Raw genomic sequence first — 18,803 nt, 5'->3', positions numbered from 1 at the left:
GTAGGTGGTCGGAGTTACATTTGTGAGTGAATTTAAAACATCAACCTTTTTGAACTGTCATCTGGTGGTACCACTCAGCCGTTCCTAGACCGCCCTGTGCTGATGGGTGTGCCAATTCATAGTGATCCTGTAGGATAGACTAGAACTGACGCGTTGGGTTTGAGAGACGGTGATCTTTATGGAAACTGACTCGGAGCTCTGCAGAGGAGCTGACAGATTTGTCACAGACCTTTGGTTTAAGCACTTAGAAATTGAGCCAGCAGGGATCCTTTGAAAGGAACACAATAGCTACTAAAGACATCTCATGACTTGCCATCAAGTTGATTCCAACCCATAGTAATCTCAGGTGTACAGTTGTTACATGGGGTTTTTGAAGTGGTGACCTTTCAGAAGTAAGTTTCCAGTGTGCTTCCCGGTGGGGTTGAACCTCCAACCATGTGGCTAGCAGATGAGTTCCTCATCATTGGAACCACTCAGGGGTCCATATCCCAGTGTGTTTTCATGTTGCTTTCATTTCTGCCTTCGTGTAAGGGATCCTGTCCCTGAGTCTTACCTCCACAGAAGTGCACCAACTCTCTTCAGGCCCTAGGATTGGAGATGTCAGGGACCAGGCAATTCAGAAAGGAACACGCTGTATATGAATTTGTTTTGGATTGACTTTTTGAACGTGGATTCCACAAGGTGGGGAGACTGAAGACCAAGGTAGATCTCATCCACAGTTTCTTTCCTTCTTAATTTTCTAGGTTCCTGCTCTTGCCCAGGAGAGAAACCGGGGAGATGTCAGGCTCACCTCAGAGCCTCAGGTAAGCCGGAGACCCCTATCTCCCAACACGTTTATTACGGTTGGGCTTCTGACAAAGGGCTTTCCCTCCTCGAACCCATTACTACATTTCTAAAGTGGCCCAAGGATGCCTGATCTTCTATAGCTTCAGGAGGGTAGAGAATCCTTGTCAACATCAGTCCACATCTGGTTCTTATTACAGACACATCTCCTTGCTTCCTTTGTACCAAATCTGATACCAGCCATCCCTCCCACAGCACTCTCTGGGTTCAAATAAAGCATTGGAATGGCCACACAGAACCCACAGAATAGTCTCCGATTTAGGGGGGTAACTAGGAAAATAACAGGATACAACTCTGACTCAGGATCGATAGGCTACAACTTGGGATCAGGAATGGGATGCATATAGGCAGGCTCTCTTCCTCAGTGTGGGACAGGTCTTTCAGTTCCTCCATCTATTCAGGGGTGCCCTCAGCCACAGCAGGAGGCTTCTTTGGCCCCCTGAGGACAAGCCTCCTCTCTTAGCACTGAGTCCTGTGTCCCATTTTGGCATGGCCTCTGCCCTACTAGGAAAATGTCACAAAGCTTTTTCCCTTACCCACCAGGAAGTCTGCACCTGTGGGTGCTCAGCTCTCTCGCGCTCTGTTCAGTGGGTCTGGGAGCCTAGCTCTGACAAGTGCCCAGAAGCTCAGCCTTTCAACAGCACGCCTTCTGCCCCAAAATGCTTTTTAACATTTATTGGACAGCAAAGCAGATCGATTCTCTTGTTAGGGTTTCATACACCTTATTTGCCTGATCCCACCCCTGTCAAGAATTTTATATAATATACATTATAGCAAGCTGTCCAATTCCCTTGGTGAACCGCAAGCTTCTTTTTGCATGGTGTCACTGAATCAAAACAAATCCATGAATGACTAAAAGGATTATTTTTAGATTAATTATGGATAAAGTATTTCACAGCACGGCATAGGCCTACCTGGATTTTGGATTTCTCTGTATGTCCCAAGACTGCTTATCACAGTCTATCTTTATTTTAGTGCCCATGTAAGAGGTGGTTCCTGGCTTACTAGTAGTATGGAGGTCTGTTTGTGCTTCCCACATCGACTCTGCTCTGTCTGTTTGGTCAGCCCTTTCATCTGTGGAATTTCCTTCTTCAACCAATGGCAGTGCAGTGACCGTTAACTGAGGAATTAAAAAATAATTGTTTTATTGATATAAAATTCACATATCATACATGTTCATAGTTAAGTTGCTTTTAAAAAATGCTGTGCATATGGGTGCTGGAGGCACAGGGAATCCAGGGTGGATGATACCTTCAGGACCAGGGGTGTGAGGGGGGGATGCTGGGAGAGTGGAGGGTGAGTGGGATGGAAAGGGGGAACTGATTACAAGGATGTACATGTGACTTCCTCCCTGGGAGATGGACGGCAGAGAAGCTGGGGAAGGGAGACTCCGGATAGGGCGACAAATGACAAAATAACAATCTATAAATTATCAAGGGCTCATGAGGGAGGGGGGAGCGGGGAGGGAGGGGAAAAAGAAAAAAAAAAGAGGACCTGATGCAAAGGGCTTAAGTGGAGAGCAAATGCATTGAAAATGATTAGGGCAGAGAATGTACGGATGTGCTTTACACAGTTGATGTATGTATATGTATGGATTGTGATAAGAGTTGTATGAGCCCCTAATAAAATGTAAAAAAAAATGCTGTATAGACATCATCACAATCATGTGTAGTGCCCCCTTCCCATCCTGCATTAGTTATTTGCTCCCTAATTCTTCCCACCCTCCCCTCCCCACTCATTGTGGGGCTAATTGGACCCCATGGCAGCACTTAATCAACAGAGACAGGTGAGTGTCTTACCACAGTGGTCCGCAGAGCCAAGTAGTCATCAGAAAAGCCAGACTCCTAGGGGATTATGGCATTAAGTACTTAGGCAGGGTGTCCCTAGGGGTGAAACAGATGGGAAATCTACTAAATAGGTAACTGATCTGTACAAGTAGAAAAATTCTAGATCAGTCAATGGCAACCTAACTTGGATAACCAGAGTACAGGGCCGTAACTCCTTCAATCAATCCCCAGACTTGAGCCAGCTTGCAGACCATCAAACTGACCAGTGTTGTTGTGTCCCTTTGAGGCAAAGCCCCAGTACAGTGCCAAATACGTATACTGTTAGTCTTTCTCACAGCCTTTCCCAAAGGGATCTGCAGCCTTTTACAGTGCTGTTCATGGCGGGAAAGGAAATAATCAGACCTTTGGAGAATTACTGGACATTGACACTGAATGGGCATTAATCCCAAGAAGCTCCAAATATTTTGAAGGTCTACCAGTCAAAGTGGGAGCATATGGAGGTCAAATTATTAATGGAGTCTTACCTCAGGTACATCTCACAGTAGGTCCAGTGGGCCCGTTTCATAGGGGACAGTTCCAGAATGCATAATGGGAATAGGCGTACTCAGCAAATGACAGAACCTCCATATTGGATCTGCAATGTGTAGAATATGAGCTATCATGGTAGGAAAAGGAAAATGGAATTTCCTCTGCCTACAAAAACAGTAAACCCAAATCAATACTCTATTCCTAGAATGATTACAGAGATTTTTGTTCCTCCATGAAGGCCTTAGAGGATTTATGGGTGGTGATTCTGATCACACACTCATTTAACTTGCCCATTTGGTCTGTACCCAAAAACAAATGCATCTTTGAGAATGACAGTGGGTTATTGCTCTTTCAGATGTGGTTTCATTGCTTCGGCAAATTAATACTTATCCTGGTACCTGATCTGTAGCTGTTGATCTGGCCACTGCTTTTTCTCAATTCCAGTTTAAAAGAACCCCCAAGAGCAGTTTGCCTTTATCTGGTAAGGGAAATAATACACTTTTACTATCCTTCCTCAGAGTTATATCAGCTCTCCAGCACCACGTCATAATTCAGTTCACAGGGATCTTGATCATGTTTCCCTTCTACAAAATACCACTCCGGTCAATTACATTGATGGCATTATGCTAAATAGACATCTCAGGAAGAAATATCGAAGACTCCAGACTTATTAGTAGAACATCTATGTGCTAGGGGGTGGGAAACTACCCCAACATAATTTCAAGCAACTTCCATCTCAGTGAAATGTCTAGGGGTTCAGTCTTGTGGGGCATGATGAGGTATTTCTAAAGTGAAGGATAAGTTATTCCTTCTGGCTCCTCCCACAACACTGGGTAGGTGTTGGATTTTAGAGGTTATATATCCTTCATTTGAGTGTGCTACGCTGCCTATTTATCAACTGACTATAAAACCTGCTAGTTTTGAGTGGGGCCCAGAACAAAAGAAATCTCCGCAACAGGTTCAGGCAGCCATGCAAGCTAGCCTGCCGTTTGGGCCACACGATCCAGCTGACCCAATGGTATTTGATGTGGCAGTGAGAGATCGAGATGCAGTGCGGAGTCCTTAGCAGGTCCCTCTTTGTGAATTATAGAGCAGACCTTTAAGATTTTGGAGCAAATCTCTGCCATCCTCTGCAGACAACTACTTTCCTTTTGGGAAACAGCTTTTGGCTTGTTATTAGACCTCAGTAGCAACTGAAACGCCTCATCATGGGCCATCAAGTCACTAGCCTGAGCTGCCCAGCATGAATTGTCTGTCCCTCAGAATCCTAAAGTTGGATGTACACAGCACCACTTCATCACTAAATGGAAGTGGTATATGCAAGATTAGGGCCCAACAGCACCTGAAGGTACAGGTAAACTGCATGCAGTGGCCCAGATGCCTATGGTCTCCACTCCTGTCACAGTACCATCCTCCCAGGCTGTACCTTCTGATCAGTTGACTAAGGAAGAAAAATCTTGTGCTTGGTTTCCAGATAGTTTTGCATAACATGCAGGTACCAGTTAAAAGTGGACAGCAGCAGCACTACAGCCGGTGAAGGGAAATCCTCCCAGTGGGCAGCACTTGGCCCAGTACACCTGGTTGTTCATTTTACTTGGAAGGACACAAATGACCAAATGTGAGACTGTATGCTGATTCATGGGCTGTGGCTGGTGGCTTGGCTGGATGGTCAAGGACGTGGAAGGAGCATGATTGGAAAATAGGTGACATTAAGGCAACACCTGTCTTTTCCTGTTGCCCTGGAGATAGGAGGAGCTCAGAATGGCTAGGAGACATTCTTAACTGGCAGTCCAATGAAATCATTGCTGGGTCTCCAAGTGGGAATATTTCCCCTTTTGGAATTAAGAACACCAGGCCCAAGGAACACAGGATTTCAGGGACAGGAAGCAAACATTGGAGTGGGTGCTTCGGAGGAACAATGAGCGGTACCACTCTGATTTTCACTCTTGAGGCTTGCTCTTCTGACCAAACACTACAGTGGTAGTATAAAGGGCACGTAAGGAGAATAACAATAAAAGAGAAAACAACCAACAATACCAAGACCAGGAGCCTGCTAAGCTTACTACTCTCTTAAAATGCTAGCTGAGAATTTCCCTCCAAACATAAGCTCGTGCTTCGGTGCAACTAATGGCACGAAACAAGAATGTTTCACTCAGCTCGCTGGACAGCTAGTCCAGTGTGACTGTTTATTGTATTTTTTAATGCTGGGGCGGGGATCAAACAAAGATAAAAATACTACATGTCTGATGTTGTTGGATTTATTAGCCAGTGATGAGGTCTATATTCAGCACAATGTTTTTAAGTGTTTAGAGTAAAGTCTTCACTAATTTTGACTAAGGGACTTCTGTTGCTAAACAAGGCTGGATCTCGAAAGAAGGCTTGTCCACATCTTCACACTGATGGGGGTTTCTTCCCGGTGTGGCTCCTAAGGTGCTGAGTAAGACCCGTGGTACCTTGAAAAGCTCTCACACATCCCTTACATCTATATGGTCTCTCTTCAATTGAGTTCTCTGATGTTTCATAGACCCTAACCTCTGACAGAAGGCCCTCCACACTCATTATATTGGATGGGTTTCTCTTCAATGTGATTCTTCAGATATCCAGTAAGGTGTGAGCATTTACTAAAGAACTTACTGTCATCTTTAAACCAATAAGATTTTTTTTCTAACTGATGATCCTCTGGTGAAGAACCAGGCCTGTGTTTTTTTAAAACATTTTATTAGGGGCTTATACAACTCTTATCACAATCCATACATATACATGCATCAATTGTATAAAGCACATCTGTACATTCTTTGCCCTAATCATTTTCTGTTTTTTTTTTACATTTTATTAGGGGCTCATACAACTCTTATCACAGTCCATACATATACATACATCAATTGTATAAAGCACATCTGTACATTCTTTGCCCTAATCATTTTCAAAGCATTTGTTCTCCACTTAAGCCCTTTGTATCAGATCCTCTTTTTTCCCCTCCCTCCCCATTAACCCCTCCCTCATGAGCCCTTGACTGAAGATTTTCTCAGGTTTCTTAAACTGATAGCATTTTATTATTAATTTCCTGATGTGAAAGAAAGTTTTTCCACAGTGTTCACACTGAGGTTTTTCCCCAATGTAAATTCTTCAGTGTATGGTCAAAAGAACAGCATCTTCCCAAGGGCCACATTCCGAGGGGTAGAAAACAGGGAGGATCAGAAAGTGGGAAACAGAAGGAAATGGGATAAGTGATGGTACGTTGAAGGGAGTGCAATGAATGAATTGAAACAACATGTGTATTGAATGGTTTATTGAACATAAAACTGATCCTCTGGTCTATAAACCTTCATCTAATTCACAAAGCTAAAGACAACAATAACTGTATTAGTAATACAGGGTCTGAGAACACCAAATGGGCGGATTTCCAGGAAATATTTTTCTTCGATTGAATGCACAGCCCAAAAAGTAAGTGATCGCATACACGCAGGATCATCTGAAGGTAGTGCCTGGAGAGGGCAACCTGTAGCCAAGGTATGTGTGTTTCCCGATAAGGATCCTAGGTACCACCCCTTCTTGTCATGGTACTGGAGGCCATGCTAGTGTAGTAAAAGGAGAGAGAGAGAGTGTGTGTGTGTGTGGGGGGGGGGGGTGAGGCGGGGGGCAAGTATGAGGATTGTGAAGAAAAATAAAACTCCACATTTGAAAATGGTGTGTATGTAAAGACACCAAAGGAGTTCCCATATAAATTATTAAACAAAAAAACAAACTCATTTCCATGAAATTGATACTGAGTCACAGTGAAGCTTATAGGACAGGGTAGAACTGTCCCTGTGAGTTTCTGAGACTGTAACTCTTTACACAGAGTAGAAGATGTAAGCTCCCTCAAATGTAATTTAAATAACATAAAGTAAAACTACAGTAAGCCCTCTAGGACCAAGGAGACTGCTCCTTAGGGTTGTTTCAGTCGCCAGAAATATTTTTCTTTCATCGAGCAATTGACACATTTTACTATGAAATATGTATTAGATAATATCAATCAATTTTAGACTCCCTTTTGAATGTGCAACTGTGTTTTATAAAAGTAATTTTTAAATATGTTCAAAATAAAAATGTTCTGAAACATTTGTTTATCAACTAAGATCCTTTAATATTGTCTTTAAAACATTTTATGAGTATCTATTTCAAACATCATACTATTAGTACAATCGCTAAAAAAAACTACAGTAAGTCAGAAAAATGAAGCCACTAACTACTACATGGGGGGAAACCCCCAGCCAATGCTTAGGAATAAATCTAACAGAGATATAAAACATTCTCACAGGAAACCATGAAACATTATTAGGGAAAATTATATAAAACTCTAAAGAAATATGGGCTATACCATTGCTCATGGTTCTCTACCAAGGTTATGGGTTGCACTGCAAACCACAAGGTCAGCAGTTTAAAACCACCAGCCCCTCCATGGGAGAAAAAGTAGGCTTTCTACTCCTGTAAAGAGCTACAGTCTTAGAAACCCACAGGGGCAGTGCTACCCTGTCAGAATCCACTCTCTGTCAGTGAGTTATATGATGGTCCAAGGATTCAAAGACTCTGTTTTCCCCAGATTAATCCATAGAGTCAATGTAGTTCCAAGAAAGCCCCACATACTTTTAGAAAGATGTTATGGACTGAATGGCTGTGAACATGACCTTGTTTGGAAATGTGTGATTTGTGCCACTAAAATGCAGGCATGGCAGGTCCTAATCCAATCAGAATCATGTCCTTGTGAAAAAGAACAGACATAGAAGATCAGACATGGATAAGCATACAGGAGGAAGAGGGCCATGTAAAGAAGAATCTGTAAAATAAGAAGTATGAGAGAAACGTCCAGGGCTACCAGAAGCTGCAAACCACAAGAAAGCATCTTCCTCTAGAGCCGCAGCAGTTCTCAAGCTGTGGGTCGCGACCCCTTTGCGTGTCAAACAACCCTTTTACATAACAGTAGCAAATACAGTTATGAAGTAGCAATGAAAATAATTTTATGGTTGGGGAGACCGCAACATGAGGAACTGTGTTAAAGAAACATGGCATTAGGAAAGCTGAGAACCACTGCTCTAGAGTCTTTGGAGAGAACATGGCCTGACAATAGTCAGACTTCAGACTACCTGCCTCCAGAACTGTGAGATAAAAATTTGGTGTTGCAGGGAATCCAGGGTGGATGATACCTTCAGGACCAGGGGTGTGAGGGGCGATACTGGGAGAGTAGAGGGTGAGTGGGTTGGAAAGGGGGAACTGATTACAAGGATCCACATATGACCCTCCCTGGGAGACGGACGGCAGAGAAGGGGGGCAAAGGAGACTCCGGATAGGGCAAGATATGACAAAATAACAATCTATAAATTATCAGGGGCTCATGAGGGAAGGGGGAGTGGGGAGGGAGGGGGGGAAAAAAGAGGACCTGATGCAAAGGGCTTAAGTGGAGAGCAAATGCTTTAAAAATGATTAGGGCAAAGAATGTATGGATGTGCTTTATACAATTGATGTATGTATATGTATGGATTTTGATAAGAGTTGTATGAGCCCCTAATAAAATGTAAAAAATTTGGTGTTGTTGAAAGCTGCCCAGTTACTGGTATTTTCTTAAATGAAAGCTCTAAGAAACTAATACAAAGGAAGTACGCAGAATTTGATAGTCAATTCTACAATTTATATACCAACAGAGCTAAGTTATGAAAACTTATATGAACCACACCCTGAGGGAATGAAGTGCTTACTAGGGGCCATGGGGGGTGGCATCAAAGTCAGTTGGTATGTCACAGTTCCCCAAGACCATGTTCTATGTCCTACATAGGTGAGTAACAACTGGGATCATGAAAGTTATTGAATGTAAATTGTTATTCTGTAAACGTTAATCTAAAATATAATAAAAAGTAAAGAAAATACAAATTCTATCCAAATTCAGGAGGCCAAAAATAGCTAAGATACTCTTAAAGTAGAGGGATAAAATGTGGCAATTTGATCTGATAGCTACCAAAACATAAAAGCTACATAAATTAGGGAAATATTCCAAATGGGTGCAGGTGTAAACAAATAAAGCAATGAAACGTCAGCTCTACCAATGCAATTCCATCCCCAAACTTGATTAAACTCCTAATCTGAACTGAAATTACTCTAATTATTCCACTTCTCTTTTCTTTTTTAGAAGTTCCAACAGTTATAATTCGACCCTAGATATCAGATAGCACTCAACCTCTTCTCTAAGTTCTATAACCTTAGTCATGAAAAAACAACAGACAAACCACAATTGAGGTAAAATCTAGAAAACACTGACCAGTATTCCTCAAAACTGTCAAGGTCATAAGAAACAAGGTAAGTCTGAGAAACTATCAAAGCCAAAAGCACCTAATGAGACATGATTCCTAAATATTATGTGACATCATGGATTTATACTGAACAGAAGAATGATTTTAGGAAAATATAAGACACGAGTGTAAGTATGAACTTTAGTCAATAGTAATGGATCAATATTGGTTTACTAGTTTTGATAAATGTATCACAGTAATGTAAGACAGGAAGGAGTTGGGGTGTTGTATTAAGCTACACACCGGGCTGCTAATGAACATCAAAGTCGGCATTTGAAACCCATCTGAGGGAAAATGATAGGGCTGCTTGCTCCTATAAGGATTTGAAAACCCAAAGAAGCAGTTCTACTTTTGCCAAGAGGGCTAGCTGCTTTGAGTTGGAATTGGTTCCATGGCAGTGGTCTTGGTAAAGTCAGATGTTAAAAAATATAGGACCCTTATACTATAATTTTTCTGTAATTCTGAAGTCAATCATTCATTTAAAATTGTTTTTTTTGTTTTTGAATAGGTAATTCAAAATTCCAAAGTCAAAACAATCTAATAAAAATACATTTTGAATTTATAAATTATCAAGGGTTCATGAGGGAAGGAAGGTGGGGAAGGGGGAGAAATAAGCTGATAGCAAGGGCTCAAGTAGAAAGAAAATGTTTTGAAAATGATGATGGCAACAAATGTACAAATGTGCTTGACACAATGGATGGATGGATGGGTTGTGATTAGAGCTATATGAGCCACCAATAAGATGATTAAAAATACATTTTGAATTTTTATTTTCACTTCAATCCCCCCAGTTTTCCATAGCCTATAGGTAACCATTTCAATGGTTAGTTTCTAAGACAAATACGTAATTTTGTCCCTTCAACTTTCTTACACTATAATTTGTCCTGAATCTCTCTTTTCACTGCACAATACACTAGCTACATGCAGCCGCCTGGCAGTCTCTTCAATCATTGCCTTCTCCTTGTGTCATTTGTTAAGCCTTTGACATTCTTGCTCTTGTTAAGGAAGAGGGTTCCCAAAAAATCAGTATGAATTTAGTAGTCATACAGACATCATGCCCTTCATGATTTGGGAGATGGACCATTTTGACTTATAGTGCTCTACCAAAGTCTCTCTGAACTTGCCTCAACCAAAGTTTCTCTGAATTCTCTTTGAATTATGATTTTGGTGAAGAATATTGAAAGTATCAAGGACTGCTGCAGAACAAACAGTCTTTGAAGTACAGTCAGAGTGCTCCTTAGAAGCAAGAATGACAAGACTTCATCTCATGTACTTTGGACATGTTACCAGGAGATACTAGTCCTCTTAGCAAAGAAGGTCACTGAAAAAGACAGTGATAAAGATGGTGTGGTAGTTACATAATCTGTTGTCACTTTGAGACTTAAGAGTGAAGAGATGGAGGTTAGCCTGTCAATCAGGTGACTGCATTTGGAGATATTTAATAACTCCCTGGAGGTGGGACACACACTCCCTCCCTGCCAGGCATTCCTGTGCAGAAGACACATGGAGCTATGGTAGAGTCCTGGAACTGACGGACCCATGTGGAGATCCCTGCCAGTGCTGAGATGCTTCCATTAACACTGGATCCACCCACTAGCCTGTGATCGTCCTGCATTCGGTCAGCATTGTATATGTTGCGTGAATCTGAAGAGGACTTTATAGATTGGTATTGGACAGAGGGGCTACTATTAGACTTAGGGACTCGATCTGGACTGGGCTGGGATGTTTTCTCAATATTCAATTGCTCTTGTATATAAAGCTGTTTCTTATAAACATATGAGTGCCTATGAATTTGTTTCTCTAGTCTACCCAGACTAACACAGATGGATTGACACAGTAACCACAATAATGGGCTCAAACCTAAGGATTATGACGGTGGGATAGAACCCTGCAATGTTTTGTTTCAATGAATAGAGGGTCACTTTGAGGTGGAACCAACTTAATAACAACTAACAACAGTTTTTCTGAGCAGTAACTCTTTGACAACACCAAAAAAGACACATTCAATGCCATGGCCAGATGCACATGAAAGAGCCAGAAATACAGTTACCATAGAAGCATGTGGTGTCATTTGCTCTACCCTTATTACCAACACAGGGAGGACTCTCCCCTCCAAAATCAAACTAATCTAAATTTAGTGCCATTGAGTGTCTTACAATTCTTAGCTACACCTGCCTCCGATCCCATCTATAGCTTGCTCACGATGGAGCTGGTAGGTTTCTGGAGTGAGTTATACCTCAGTTCTTTGCTTCACATGCTGAAGGAATTCACACTGAAGCAGCACACAGTGTGATCCCAGTGCGTTTTTATGAAGGACAGGACAAGTTTTCAGGTTTTACAGTCTCAAGGGGGTTCACAACTGGGACCAAACAACCACGTGGAAAAGTGCATCACCACGCGCTGAACTGGGGTTGAATGCCAGGGATCGAGTGGTCTAGGGAGCAAGGGGTGAGAAGGTGAGGGGGCAAGAGCAACTGTGGGCCACCACATGGGCCAGAACCGGGGCATGTGGGTCCCAAGCAAGCCCGGCAGCGTGTGCACCCCCACCCTCCAACCTGCCACAAAAGAGAGTGGCCTTTCCACAGCCAGAATATTTCAAACCTCTGGCTGGGGAGGCATGGTTGATGTCATTGGCTGAGTTAGGCCCACCTAGGTGATGTCATGAGCCTGGGCCTAGTTTGGCCTGACCAGGTGCATCTCCCACCTGACCCGGGGACTTGAGTATGAGCATGCTCAGTTTGGGGTCTTCATAGGTGCCTAATGATTGCCTGATTTTTTTCCAACCTCCCCAATGGGGGCCTTTGCATGCTGGGAGGGACAACCCCTGCCCCTAAGCTAGCTACCTGACAGAACCAGATTTTTCAGCCCTTGACCCCTGTGCCTCCTTTTCCTTTATTACATTCTCCACACAGCCCTCAACTTCCCATGATGACTTCAGACACTTGGAAAGGATTAAAATTCTCTGTGTGTATTTCAGAATATGTAATTATTTCCATATATTGCAGAGTAAGTTATCTAATTTTAACAAGGCTTGAGATGTTTGACATATTGAGCAGTTATCCTATGCCGATAGGATGACATGCTCTCAAATTTGAACAGAATTGTGTTGGGAGAGGTGAGTTTCCAGAGAATAACAGTGGTAGCAAACCATTAAATTCTCTCTGTGTTGATCTGAATCATAGAAATGGAATGGACTGGTGGGTCCCCTTTCTTTAGAGAGGTAAAGGGTCTGCTCTGTCATCGTCCAGAAGAGACAAAGCGTTCTTGTTGCTAAGATACTGTTTGTCGTAATAGAAAGGACAAAAAAGGTGGGGTGTGGTGAGGCAAATCAACACAGACACTAAGAAAATTGACTTTCACAAACAAAAGAAGGTTCACTACCTTTTTTCTTTTTTAAAAATCTTTTTTATTAGGGGCTCATACAACTCTTATCACAATCTATACATGCATCAATTGTGTAAAGCACATTTGTACATTCATTACCCTCATCATTCTCAAAACATTTGCTCTCCACTTAAGCCCCTGGCATCAGCTCTTCATTTCCCCCTTTCCTCCTTGCTGCCCCCTCCCTTATGAGCCCTTGATAATTTATAAATTATTATTTTGTCATATCTTGCCCTGTCTGACGTCTCCCTTCAGCCACTTTTCTGTTGACCATCCCCCAATGAGGAAGTCACATGTAGATCCTTGTAATCAGTTCCCCCTTTCCAAACCACCCTCCCTCGACCCTGCCAATATCACCACTCACACCACTGGGCCTGAAGGGATCATCCGCCCTGGATTCCCTGTGTTTCCAGTTCCTGTCTGTACCAGTGCACATCCTCTGGTCTAGCCAGACTTGCAAGGTAGAATTGGGATCATGATAGGGGTGAGGGGAGGGGAGGGCAGAGGAAGCATCTAGTAAACAGAGGAAAGTTGTATTTTCAGCGTTGCTACATTGCACCCTGATTGGATTATCTCCTCTCCGAAACCCTTCTGTGAGGGGATGTCCAGTGGCCTACAAATGGGCTTCAGGTCCCCACTCCACATCACCACCCCCATTCACTATGTTAAGATTTTTTGTTCTGATGATGCCTGATACCTGATCCCTTCAACACCTCAAAATCGAACCGGCTGGTGCGCTTCCTCCATGTGAGCTTTGTAGTTTCTGAACTAGATGGCCACTTGTTTACCTGCAAGCCTTTAAAACCCCAGAAGCTATATCTTTTGATAGCCAGGCACCATCACCTTTTTTCGCCACATTTGCTTATGCACCCATTTGTATTCAGTGATTGTATCATGCAGGTGAGCATACAATGATATTATTTTTTTGTGCTTTGATGCTGAAAACTGTTCCCTTCGGCACCTTGTGATCGCACAGGCTGGTGTGCTTCTTCCATGTGGGCTTTGTTGTTTCTGAGCTAGATGGCCACTTGTTTACCTTCAAGCCTTTAAGACCCCAAAGGCTATATCTTTGATAGCCTGGCATCATCAGATTTCTTCACCGTATTTGCTTATTCACCCGCTTTGTCATCAGCAGCTGTGTCGGGAAGGTGAGGATCATAGAATGCCAATTTAATAGAAGAAAGTATTCTTGTACTTGAGTGGAGACCCAATGTCCCTTTGCTGCATTAATACTAAACCTATAAATATATGCACATAGATCTATTTCCCCATCCTCATTTATAAATATATTTGCATATGTACATGCCTTTATTTAGACCTCTATAAATGCCCTTTGCCTCCTAGCTCTTTCATTTGTTCCTTTTACTTTCCTCTTGTACCACTATCATGCTCAGTCCCCACCTGGGTTTCAGCAATTCCTCCTAGTTACATTACTCTTGATCATGCCCTACCAGGCCCCCCACAATCTCCTCACCACCGATTTGGATGACTTGTTCCCTTGTCCCTGGGTTTGTTCAAACCACTACCTTTCCCCCCACCTCCCCATCTCCCATGCCCCCCTGGAACTGTCGTTCCCATTGTATTCCCCTCCAGATTGTTCATCCAGGCTATCTTATATAGACAGACCTGCGGAGATAATAACATGCACAAAAACAAGACAAATGCAAAAGCAAGCAACAATGTACAAAACAACAACAAACCAATGACAAAAACAAAACACAAGAAAGAGAAGCTTGTAGTTAGTTCAAAGATTTCTTGTTGGCCTTTAGGAATGTTTTCCAGTTAAGTCTGTTGGGGCACCACCCACTGACTCCAAAGTCCACCTTCAGCATTCCCTGGGAATTTTGCTGCTCCATTCCCTTGGTGTTCTGTTGCACCCCCTTAGTGTTTGCCTTGGTGTGGCAGGATCAGATCGGGTGCAATTCCCACACTGTGTCTCTGATGTGGTCCCCTGTAGGACTATGGGCCAGTGAGGGGCGTCATGTCTCAGTGGGGCCGGCCATTTGGTGCTTTCTGTGGACTGCCTGCTTTAATCGGGAACATCGTCCTCATGGCCTGGTGGGCCAGGTTGTGTTCCAAACTTTCCTCCTCTCCCTTCATCTGCTCATGTGTGCTTCAATCAGATATATCACTCTTCTGGAGCTGCAGATTCATTGCTATCCATTGAAATAAATTATTCTGGGGGAGGGGCAGGTGTTCACGTAGTAGTTTGGATTGGGGGTGCTGTTATGTGTTGATCCTTGCATATGTGTTTACTATTTCTCCCCCTTCTTCTCCCTACCCTCCTGATATTGCTATTCCCATAACTGTACCCAAGGGGTTTATCTCTCCTGGATTCCGTATGTTGAGAGCTCTTATCTGTACCATGGACATTCTGCAGTCTAGCCAGATTTGTAAGGTAGAACTGGGTTCATGATAGTAGGGGGTGGGAAGGGGGGGTGATATTAAAGAACTAGAGCAGTGATTCTCATCATTCCTAATACTGTGACCCTTTAAAACAGTTCCTCATGTTGTGGTGACCCCCAATCATGAATTTATTTTTGTGGCTACTTCATAACTGTAATTTTGCTACTGTTATGAATTGGATGATCTCTGTGAAAGGGTCATTTAACCCCCAAAGGGGTCGCGACCCACAGATTGAGAACTGCTGAATTTGAGAAATGTTCTGTGTTTCAAAGGTGCTATACTGCACCCTGGCTGGCTTGTCCCTTGTGACCCTTCTGTGAAGGGATATCCAATGGTCTGCAGATGGGCTTTGGGTCTCCACTCCGACCCCCTCATCCACATAGATACAATTGATTGTTTTGGGTCTTCTGATGCCCAATACATGCTCTGGTGACACCTCATGATCACACAGGCTGGTGTGTTTCTTCCATGTGGGTTTTGTTGCTTCCTTGCTAGATGGCCGCTGGTTTAATTTCAATCCTTTAAGACCCCAGATGCTTTATCTTCCCAGATGCTATATCTTTTAATAGCCGGGAACCTTCAGCTTTCTTCACATTTGTTTATACTCCCATGTTGACTTCAGCAATTTTGTTGGGAAGGTGAGCATCACAGAATGCCAGCTTATTCGAATAAAGTGTTCCTGTGTTGAGGGAGGACTTGAGTAGTAGCCTGATATTTAATATATCAGTATATGTACTACATACACCTTTATCCCTATTGTTATATATTAATATATTTTCATATATATATGCCTATATTTATAGCTTTATAAATGTCTTTTGCCTCCTATTTCTTTCCTCTTTCCTTTTACTTGCCTCTTGCCCACTATCATGGGTGACCTTTATTCAGCTCTCAGTAATTACTCTTGGCTACATTGCACTTGATCGAACCCCACCAGGTGTTCTGCACCCTCCCTGCTGTCAATTTTAGATCTCCCTGGGTTTGTTGGCTCCTCCCTCCCTTTCCCCCACCTCTCCCTCTCCCCTGCTCCCCTGAAACATCATTCTTGTTGTTTTCTCCTTGGGATTATTTATTTTGCCTATCTTATATAGATAGACATGACAAAAAAAAAACCCCAAACAAACCAGAAGAAGAAGCAGGGGGTGGGGGGACTATAAATAAGTTCAAGGTCTGTCTGCTGACCCTTATGTGTGTTTTCCGATGAGTCTAATGAAGTCCCAAGCTCTGCCCTCAGAGTCTGAAGTCTATTTTCTGGATTCCTTGGGGACTTCTTTGATTTGCTCTCTTGCTGCTCTGTTGTGCTTTGTGTTTCACCCGGTGTTGGGGGGTGGGGGGGTGGTGGTCAGATCTGGCACAATTCCCGAACTGTGTCTCCAGTGCTGTCCCCTGCAGCACTGTGGGTCAGTGAGGGACTTCATATCTCATGGTGGGGCCCATCCTATTTTCCTCTTTGTGCCTTGGCTGCTCCAAGCAGAGTGTCATCCTCGGGGCTTGGTGGGCCAATAATTTGTTTCCTAGTAGCTATATTAGCCCTTAGAAACAGATTAAATTAATTTTAATAATTTAACCTAAAATGTTTAATTATGCATTCAATTAAAAATATATATACTATTGTACATCTGAGAGTTTTCTATGTCTTTGAAATTTGATGCTTACTTTACATGTACAGCATCTGAACTAGCCACACTTCAAGACCTCAATAGCCACACAGTACTGGACAGCACCGTTATGGAAGTAATGTCCTCATTTAATGGAAGTGGGGTTAGATGACTTGGGGGGGTGGTAGATGACTCTTAAGGTATCTTCCAAGTCCAAGGGGTGCTGGTGGCACAGTGGTTAAGTGCTTAGCTGCTAACCAGTCACTCTGTGGGAAAAAGATGTGGCAGTCTTTACAGCCTTGGAAACCCAATGGGACAATTCTGCCCTATCTTATAGATTCACTGTGATTCAGAATCTACTTGACAGCTGTCAGTTTGGTTTCATTTCCAAGTCCTAAGACTCGATTGAATGAGCATTTTTCCCTCACCTCTACCCTGGCAGATGTATCTTTCGATCCTTTCTCTGAAGTTTTCAGTCCCACAAAGTCTAACAAACCTAATCATACCCTCCCTGTTTTTAGGTCCCAGCTAATTCAGAAAGACAAGACATACTCTTGAGCAAGTTGGCCCCTTGTGAAAGGCCACATGAGTCCCTAACTCTGCAGCTCCATGACAAGGAGACACAGCTAGAGCAAGAATCTCGGGAGCCCCAAAGGAATGGTAAGGAGCAACAGTTTTGAGTATGTAAGGGAGGAGGTGGCTACTCAGGCTCCTGAAGAGCTACTTCATTGTCTTCTTTCAAAGTTTTGCTTGCTTTCCCTTTACCTCAGAAAAGAATATTTATCATCCTTCCTACTTCTGCTCCATCACTGAAAAATTAGCTTTTCCATTACACTGACAAGAAGGAACCTTGGTGGTATCGTGGGTTACAAGTTGGGCTGCTAACTTGGGGCTCAGCCCTAGGTCAACAGAGGCAAAAGGTGAGGCTCTCTGTTTCCATAAAGATTACAGCCTTGGAAACCCAAAAGGAGCTGGTGGACTTTGCTCTTTGGGGCTGCTATGCATTGTAATTGACACAATGGGGGGAGAGGGGTTGCGCTTTTATCATTAAAAGCTGTGATTTGGCCCAAGGCGTGGTAGAGGAGACTGACTTTGGTTTTTAAATACCCTTTTCAGCTTAAATGCTGATTCTACTTCCAGGTTCCCTTAAATGTATATTTTGAATTGGTAGAGTTTATGGAGACACTCATGTGAAAGAAGTAGGGGTCCTAGTCAATGCAGCAGGTTTGTGTTCAGATCAGTTGTCTGGGCTTAGGCCATGGTTTGGTGCCTCCTTCCACAACTCAGCTCACAAATTACGACATTAATTCAGATGCACAGAAAAGTGGACAGAAGAGACAGTGAAGATACCAGTGATTGACATACGGAAACCAGAAAGGTCTGCGTGACGGCTTTCACTGTGCTCCAGCTAATTATCTTCCCTCATAAACACTCTTCCTTTGTTTGGGTCCTCTTCAGGATATTCCTGCCTGACTCCCAAACCCAATTTATTCTCTCCAGTCACTTTGATTTGCTTCCACTTCCATTTCCCGCCTCTGCATGTTTTCTGAAACTTTTACTCTGCTCATGATTTCTCATCTCCATTCTCCAATCTCCCTGTCTTTCCTTCTAGATCGATAGCCCCCACTTCGCTTTCTACCCTCACACAGGAATGCCAGGGATCCCCTTGACCTATATGGTTTGTGTTTTCCGCACACCTTACTCCACTACCAAACTACATATTGTGCTGCCATCCCCCTAAGTGGTCTCTTCTTAGTCGCCCCCCCCCATGTTATGAATCTATCTGAGGATGGTTCAAAAAATGAGATGATACTGAAACCTGATGTGTGTTGGCTGTGATTTCTCATTATCATGCAGAACATTTATGATTTTTCTTCCATTGGCTTTTTTCTTCTCAAGCCTAAAATGAAACCTGTTTGTTCAATGTTTGTTTTGGT

General features: G+C 43.0%; 1 protein-coding gene across 4 annotated transcripts in view; it reads left to right on the top strand.

The window, feature by feature from the left end:
- Nucleotides 1-18,803, top strand: part of PGBD1 (piggyBac transposable element derived 1) — a 63,863-nt gene that overhangs the window by 32,890 nt on the left and 12,170 nt on the right. Inside the window, exons 9-11 of one of the 4 annotated variants that reach the window (XR_012780032.1) lie at nt 744-803; nt 17,388-17,526; nt 17,637-17,786. Coding sequence is in view for 2 of the 4 variants with exons in the window: in XM_075532589.1 (XP_075388704.1) it covers nt 744-803; nt 17,388-17,526 (199 nt within the window). In the remaining 2 variants the exon portion in view is untranslated. Of the gene's footprint in view, nt 1-743; nt 804-17,387; nt 17,527-17,610; nt 17,787-18,803 lie in introns of those variants that run through there. The other 3 variants (XR_012780031.1, XM_075532589.1, XM_075532599.1) reach the window with 3 other exon arrangements.

This window comes from Tenrec ecaudatus, chromosome 1 (assembly GCF_050624435.1).
Source record: "Tenrec ecaudatus isolate mTenEca1 chromosome 1, mTenEca1.hap1, whole genome shotgun sequence".
Lineage (NCBI taxonomy): Eukaryota > Metazoa > Chordata > Mammalia > Afrosoricida > Tenrecidae > Tenrec > Tenrec ecaudatus.
Note: the sequence above shows the minus strand (reverse complement) of the source record. Positions and strands in the feature narration are given on the sequence as shown.